The 8,210-nt window shown below is 35.9% G+C and overlaps 1 protein-coding gene across 2 annotated transcripts; it reads left to right on the top strand.

The window, feature by feature from the left end:
• The first annotated feature begins 446 nt into the window (after nt 1-446).
• LOC114355335 (delta(3,5)-Delta(2,4)-dienoyl-CoA isomerase, mitochondrial) lies at nt 447-8,210 on the top strand. 2 transcript variants are annotated; one of them, XM_028308135.1, is made up of 9 exons: nt 447-603; nt 731-866; nt 1,897-1,985; nt 2,940-3,043; nt 3,978-4,081; nt 5,152-5,239; nt 5,973-6,085; nt 6,518-6,644; nt 7,552-8,210. In XM_028308135.1, the coding sequence occupies exons 1-9, from the start codon at nt 552-554 to the stop codon at nt 7,648-7,650; spliced, it is 912 nt and encodes a 303-aa protein (XP_028163936.1). In that variant the 5' UTR covers nt 447-551; the 3' UTR covers nt 7,651-8,210. The 2 variants fall into 2 exon arrangements, with proteins under 2 accessions (XP_028163936.1, XP_028163937.1); XM_028308136.1 differs by lacking the exon at nt 3,978-4,081 and adding an exon at nt 3,830-3,933.

Below are 8,210 nucleotides of genomic sequence, written 5' to 3'. Positions count from 1 at the left end.
TTTCCACAAATATAACAAGTGTTTTGAATATTTAATTTTATTGTTTTACAGTTTTAGTCGGTTAAACCTGCAAATTATTCTACCTGCCAACACTGCAACGAAGGAAAGAGCATCTCAACAACAACGGAATCTTCTACAATGCTGCCCAAATATTATAGTTTAGCCATTTTTATTTATTGAAATGTTTTTATGCCGTGATTTTAATAAATTAAGAAATTATAATAATACAAAGTAAAATATTTATAATTGTTTTATTTATAACACGAATTCGTCTTATTTATTAAAACCAATCCTCCCAACGCAATAAGTCTGTCAAGTTTTTTAAATATCCCGCCAACCGTAACAAATTATCATCTACTGCTACTACCCGTTACACGCGACACGCCCTATTCAACTAAACATCTGTCAATTTGACAGCTATGACAGCATCCCGGTTGAAACGTTCAAATAGCGAACGGTCTATGGACTTTGTACACAAACTTTTATATTTTTTATTACATTTATCTTGGTGATTTAAGTGTAAAAGTGTTAAAAATCTCTAATCCTTTACAATGAACTCCATTAAATCTTTGATTTTAAATCAACCTAAGAATAAATTTACTGGTAAGTGTCCCTAAAATTAAAGCCTATTCTACCAATTTTCTTCAAAATTTCTTACTTTTCAACTTCAAAATTCTAATTACTCGAATAATGTCATAAATGTGTATTAGAGTAATTATTTGTCTTACAGCCGCAGTTTTGAGGGCATATTCTTCTTCCAAATACAGCTACGAAACGTTGGCAGTTTCCGTTCCCAAGAAGAATGTTTACCACGTCGAGTTGAATCGGCCGGATAAGCTAAACACCTTTAACCTGGCTATGTGGAAGTAAGTAATGGCCCAATATTTATCAATATACAATATTGCAAAATATACTCCCTACATTTCTTGTCAGTTGGTTGGTTGGTTTAACTTCAAAAAGAGCGTAACTTCACCTTAAAGGCCGGCAACGCACCTGTAACGCCCCTGGGTCTAAGGGTGTCTATGGGCGACGGTAATCACTTACCATCAGGTGATCGGTCTGCTCGTTTGCCTCCTGTCACATAAAAAAAACAAAATTAAGTTCCAACGAAAACCGAAGACGAAGCATGTAATTAGCTATTCGATTTAGTAAATACCACATGATACAATGCCTTTTTTTATTTTGAAGATCATTAGCTAAAGAATGTGACATTTGTGAATGTTAATATACTCAACATCAAATAAACCGCACCTTCCGCGACGCGAACTTTAACGATTTTCTTCTGACACAATCATGGTGCCCCAACAATATTGGTGTTATTTGAAAGCTCAATAAATATCCTTAAAGAAAAACACATTTAATTTCTTAATAAATGATTAACATATACCATAAATGTGACTTGAAAAAATACCTCACTTTGGGCCCACCTGTGGGATCAATGAGACCAATTTTTATGGTTATAAAACCAAATAATGATCTCACGTGTCCTCTTTAACAGATGGATAGTGATTAATCCCAACTTAACAGTTTTATAGCCATAAAAGTTGGCTCTAGCGTAACTACCTATTTTTTGAAGAAGTGACTCTGGATCCTTCTAAAGACACATTTTTGGGGTTTGTCCTTTAATGAAATGAAGGTTAAAACTAGGCTTTTAAATGGTGCCAATATTGGTGGGAAGTGGGGATGCATACGTTTGAAAATGCTTGTCGCGGGAGGTGCGATTTATTTGATGTCGAGTGTATATCAGGACCGAAACTGCTATAATTAGGTCTAGTATAAGTTTGTTAGTTTAACACTTTTCTGGACAGTGCATTGCTATAGCAGTCAACAATGAAACTTCTATTGTGTCTGGGTTACTGTCAGGGAAAGTGTTAATCATAAAATTTTTATTTCCAGAGAAATCGGACAATGCTTCAAGGCTTTACACAAGGAGCCGGAGTGTCGAGTCATTGTGCTGTCCGGGCAAGGAAAGCTGTTTAGTGCTGGTAGGGATCATGATAAGCTTGTAGAAGTTAAAGAAAGAAAAAAAAACATTTTTTATTTTAGATATAACAATGCCATAGATGATTTAGCTCAGTGTTTTTTAACCTGTGGGTCGCGATCCCCTGGGGGGTCGCAAAGCCTCTATAGGGGGGTCGCGAGAGGTCGTAAAAACTACCTCAGTAAAAAAACAGTAAAGTTTTAAAGCTAGTTATCTGAAATCTAATTATGCAAATGCATAAATGTTGTATAGATTGAAGAATTGGGTCCCTACAACATCTTCGTAAAAGGCATGAAAAAAAGCGAACGGTTGGGGGGTTGCAAAAATTTTTTTCATGCTAGGGGGGTCGCGTAATGAAAAAGGTTGAAAAACACTGATTTAGCTTAATTTGACATGAATAGTGTAAATCCTTTGCCAGGAGTTTGTAAAGAATTCATACAATATCATTATTCTAGGTCCTATTTATTTGAAGAAATAACTTTATTTATGTTATTCTTATTTTGGACTCTTGTCTTTCAATGCCAGTTCTATCATAACCTAACTAATCAATGTACCTTAGCCAGCCGGGCTAGGATGCGCGCCGTGATACAATCTTATCGATGTTTTTAGACGACAAATGTATGGGCTTATCATGTAAAATCGTTTGTTATGTCATCGGCCCATCTTTTCTTCAGCCGATGACATAACAAACAAGGCAGGGAAAAATTGGATGCACATAGCCAGCGACAGGGAAAGGTGGAAAAAGATGAAGGAGGCTTTTACCCAAGTGGGGCCACAAACAAGAGATACAGATTAATTGAATGAAACTGTAAAAATGTGGAATATAAAGCTATAATAATAATAATAATAATCATGTAAAATCGATAAAATGGCGCGATAAAATCTTATCGCGGCGCGTATCCTAGGCCAATAATGATTGTGTAAATTCTGGCACATACAAAGTTAAATATTCTTTCAGGTATTGACCTCAAGAGCTTGGTAGGGTACTTCACACAAGCAAACGAAATTGAGGACCCGCCGCGCCGCGGCCGATTCCTATACGATTGGATGAAAGACTGCCAGGTAATGTTTATTCCAGGTAATATTTAGACGGCCGTTTGGTGTAGTGGTTCAGAACGGACTACTATGCCGAGAGGTCCCGGGTTCGATTCCCGGCCGGGCAGAAATTGAAATGATGAATTTTAATTTTTGTGACGGGTCTGGGTGTTACTATGTATAATATGTATGTATTTAAAAAAAAAAGTATATAAGTAGTATATCCGTTAAGCTAGCACCCATAACACAAGCATATTAATTGCTTACTTTGGGGCTAGATGGCGCTGTGTGAGATTGTCCAAAGATATTTATATTTATTCCTATACTAAAATGTTGTGTGTAAAAAATAGCTTGCTCTTCTATCCATCTGATTGTTTGTTATTTTCACCAATTTTTTTTACAGAGTAAAAGTCATTAAGAGGGTGAAATAGGTGATGGATGATGACTGTTAGATAGCCATTACTTAGAAAATCTTTTAATTTTAATGTTTTCTTTTTTTTACCAAATGTTATTTATTGTATCCCTTGTATAAATCTGTACAGTACTGTGTTAGGTCCATCATGCTTTGTATATCCAATTTAAGTAGGGTATATGTATATGCATAATATATTATGTATATTTTAAATCATCTAATCTTAATTCCTATTTGGTTTGTTCATCAATCTTTAATGGAAATGTGTATGTTCTTTGGATTTTTATAATATGAATATCATGTATTTGCATCAGTTTTCGAAGCATTCTTTTCTTTTCAATATACACTATAACACCCTATATTATATTAAAATATACATAAACGCATATACCCTATTCCAGGACGATATATCCTCACTCGAAGACTGCATCAAGCCTATACTATCCGTGATCCACAGCGCTTGTATCGGGGCAGCGGTGGATCTCATCACAGCCGCTGATATAAGGTATATATACAACAATATACACTGTATATATACGTATATTTCAGGCCTCTATAACTACGCTGGAAGACTGCATCAAGCCGGTACTGAGCGTGGTGCATGGCGCGTGTATTGGGGCGGGTATCAATCTTACTACTGCTGCCGATGTTAGGTAAGTGTGACTTTTGTATCCATTTTCTTGCTCGATGAACTGATGAACTGAAGAAGATACATTCAACATCAAATAAACCGCACCTTCCGCGACGCGAACTTTAAAGATTTTCTTCTGACACAATCATGGTACCCCAACAATATTGGTGTTATTTGAAAGCCCAATAAATATCCTTAAAGAAAAACACATTTCATTTCTAAATAAATTATTAACATATACCATAAATGTGACTTGAAAATAGACCTCACTTTGGGCTCACCTCTGGGATCAATTAGACCAATTTTTATGGTTATAAAACCAAATAAAGATCTCACGTGTCCTCTTTAACAGATGGATAGCGATTAATCCCAACTTAACAGTTTTATAGTCATAAAAAATGGCTATAGCGTAACTACCTATTTTTTGAAGAAGTGACTCTGGATCCTTTTAAAGACACATTTTTGGGGTAAAAACCTTTCCTTTAATGAAATGAAGTTTAGAACTAGGCTTTCAAATGGTACCAATGTTGGTGGGAAGTGGGGATGCATACGTTTGATAAATGCTTGTCGCGGAAGGTGCGATTTATTTGATGCCAAGTGTAGCTGGCAGTGGCTAACTAAGCAGGAGATCATGCTTTGTTGGGCTACTTAAAGTAGGCTTATGTCTAGTATAGCAGTAAATCAAATCAAATCAAATAAGTTTATTTGCAGAACAAAATGTCATGATAATACAGGTATACAGTATCTGAGTCAGTTCCAATTATGTACACTGCAATGGACAGAAATGTTAGTCTATTTTGAAGTATTATAGATAAAAACGTGTAGGATGGCGCACATATTCATTCATGTACTCGATATAATACCATTCCAGCCTCAAAATTGCTAAAACATAAAAATATATTCTGTTAATTTAATTCCCTGTAAACTAACTTAGTCCTGTCATCTGCTTTTCATTGGAGGAGTCGCACCTACACTTCGAACTCCTGGTGAAGTTTATTGCGGGTCCAATGAAAAATTCAAATTCAATTTTTTTACTCATATTACATGATGTACATAGGTTGGAAAATAAATAGAGACAAATATGAATTCCAGGTACTGCACCGAAGATGCGTGGTTCCAAGTTAAAGAAGTGGAAGTTGGATTGGCAGCCGACGTTGGAGTACTACAGAGGCTGCCCAAGGTAATTAGCTAATTGTTTTAATTACTTTTCGCTTAGGGTAACAATTTGAGTTATAATAACTATTGGGTAGTTCACACCAGTAAGGCGATTATCACACTGCACCGCGCTCCGCCGCGGTCCGCGTGGCGACATAATATAACGAATCCCGCGCGCAAACGCGTTTTCAGTGTGTTGTGCCGCGCGTGTTTTCTATACAAACTGAGGTACTTGCATATAATGGTTAAATCTGTCGTCCCGCGTACCGCGGCGGAGCGCGGTGCAGTGTGATAATCGCCTAAGTAATAAATACAGGGTGCAAATTCGGTGTTTGTCGGAAAATAGAAATCGTAAGCACTTATAACCAAAATGGCGATCGCTAAATGATAAGCTCACTCCGTGAACCGATTGCAAAATTCAATCTGTGGTGCCTATACAAAGTAATATTTCACGAATATTAATTTGTGTAGAGTTACCTCTTAACCAATGTGCCACTGAAATTAGATCGATTTTTTTTAGTCTAGAAACCTAGCTCTCTTTTAAAAACCAGTAGTTTGAAATCCATTAAAACCTGCTAACTACATAGAAATAATAGTCATAGCGCTTTCACATTAAGACGTTAGAAGCGCGACAGCAGCGTGGCAGTGGCGTTTTTATAATGAGAAGGCATGCATCCGCTGTCACATAGTATAAAATTTTGTCGCGCTGCTAAATCGCCTAAATGTGAAAGCGCTCTAATGCACGCCAATATCTCCAGATTGTAGGTAACACATCAGTAGCTCGGGAGCTGTGCTTCACCGCGCGGAAGTTCGACGCCAAGGAGGCTCTGCAGATCGGGCTGGTAGGCAAAGTGCTGCCGGATAAGGAAAGGTAGGTTTGTTTCTGATGACTGTTTATACAGGGTGTAGTGTAAATAGTAGTCAAACGCCGAAAGAGAGCATGGTATTCAGGTATCAGATGTCAATGTATAGTTTTATGTTAAAAGTAGAATTACCTGAGATCTATTTCTAGAAAGAAATTGTTAAAGTGTTGTGTTTATGCCGCTATACTATTTATGCCACATAAATAGTATGTATAGCGGCATAAACACAACACCGTACAGCCTGTGTACGTATACATATTGTTTTACCGTCTACATCAGACATAATGTTCTTTTAAGAAATGTTTTCAATCGCTCAACAGAAGTATTCATGTTCATATGCGTTCGCCGAACATCGTTCGCCTACGTTCGCCGAACATTGTTCGCCTACGTTCGCCGAATTTCCCCCCTTTTGTGTTAATGTAAAATTAATCTAATTCCAGTGCCCTCAAGCACGCCTTGGAAGTGGCTGAAGACATAGCCACCAAGAGTCCGGTGGCGGTGCAGGCCACCAAACTGAACATCATCTACTCCCAAGACAAGACTCCTAAGGAAGGACTGGAGCATATCGTGAGTGTTTATGTATTTTACCTTCCATCCAAATCTGTCCAGCTTCTCTGTTATGAATGGTGTAACTAACACTTTGCTTTGTGTATGTGTATAGATGTAAAAATAAACTAGCTGTGCTCGCGCCTTTGTAGGCGTGAAAATTGCTTGAGTATTTTTTTTCCGTCGTTGCAACGTTTTTCATTGATGCTCTGCTCCTACTGGTCGTAGCGTGGTGGTATAATAGCCTATAGCCTTTCTCGATAAAAGGGCTATCCAATACAAAAATATTTTTTTTAAATCCTCAATCATCTATGTTCGTTTTGTGTTGTTATTGTTCATAATTTGTGCTTACTGTGTTAAATAAAGTCTTATTTCTTTCTTCTTTCTTTCTTTCATTGAATTATGTCAGTGTCAATGTCAACGCGATATTTGGAATTATTTTTATGTGTTTACTTTTGCATGGTTTTTGTAATAATGGTATATCCTATTTACATAACTTGCTTGTAAATGTACACTTTAATCAAAGCACTTGTTTCTGAATAGATATTTCGATCTATCTCATAAGATCCATTCTTTGTTTTATTTTGTGATAAATGTGCAAGATTTTTTAAAACTTTATTATTTTGCTCTGTTGGGTATTGAATCCATGATTGATGCAATTCTTATATGCAAAGAAATTATGAAGATGCCAGAATGGCAGAAGACAGATACCAAAGAAGATCTGTCAAGAACACCATCTATTGAAACTAAATGCGAAGTGGTGATGGAAGAAATTACAGACTTAGCTAGCACGTCAGTTTATTTTCTTTCTTTTTTTTTCACTTTTCTTTATGACTTTTCCTTAAGTTTTTTTTACTCAAATCAGTCATAAAGTTTTGCAGTTTCTCGAAACAGACAGCAATGTATTTATTTATTTATATAATTTCAGGCTTTGATCAACATGCTTAACCACCAAGGCGAGGACTTCACCAAAAGCGCGATAGCACTCGCTACCAAAGGCGAGAAACCCGATTTTGAAGATTATTAACCCTTTATAGTGCACAGCATGTATTAGGTTTGAAGAAAAAAAATATTTTCAACTTATAATAAATGAATAATGATTCTAATTTTGGTGGCTGCATTTGTGGCCAGTGTCCAAAAAAAATATTTTCGGCCTTATTACAAATTAAAACTGTTATAATTTCGGTGGCTATATTTGTGACCAGTAACCTATAAATACCAATTTATCTATTCTAACAATTCATTTGTCCTGTCCTGACTTATTATTCAGATACTGCGAAAACTACTAAACTTTTTAGATTTTTTATAACATCAAAACTCAAAACCCATTAAGAAATGTTTTGTTTTTATGAAATTATGTTTTGTAGGTAGAAACTAGCCTTTTGTTATGTTGCTAATGTAAAAGAATAATGTTATATTAATAGAAATAGAAATACAGAAGTGGTCTAATTTTAGTGGAAGCTCAATTTATACCCTATATTTTTATGTGAAATTTTGAACTTGTAAAAGTATACCTATTCAAGTAAATTAGTTATTTATAAAAGGACTGGATTATACGTGTGCTAAGTGAAACTATATTTTTGTTAA

This window comes from Ostrinia furnacalis, unplaced genomic scaffold (genome assembly GCF_004193835.3).
Source record: "Ostrinia furnacalis isolate ACB-3 unplaced genomic scaffold, ASM419383v2 OfSCF2392, whole genome shotgun sequence".
NCBI lineage: Eukaryota > Metazoa > Arthropoda > Insecta > Lepidoptera > Crambidae > Ostrinia > Ostrinia furnacalis.
The sequence above is the reverse complement of the archived record's forward strand: the minus strand, read 5'-3'. Positions and strand labels throughout refer to the sequence as shown.

Excerpts from the sequence above, each read along its gene's own strand:
- LOC114355335 (XM_028308135.1), top strand. The coding sequence starts at position 552 with ATGAACTCCATTAAATCTTTGATTTTAAATCAACCTAAGAATAAATTT. Across the intron at positions 604-730 it reads ACCTAAGAATAAATTTACTG|CCGCAGTTTTGAGGGCATAT; the intron begins GTAAGTGTCCCT and ends TTTGTCTTACAG. Across the intron at positions 6,086-6,517 it reads GTGCTGCCGGATAAGGAAAG|TGCCCTCAAGCACGCCTTGG; the intron begins GTAGGTTTGTTT and ends ATCTAATTCCAG.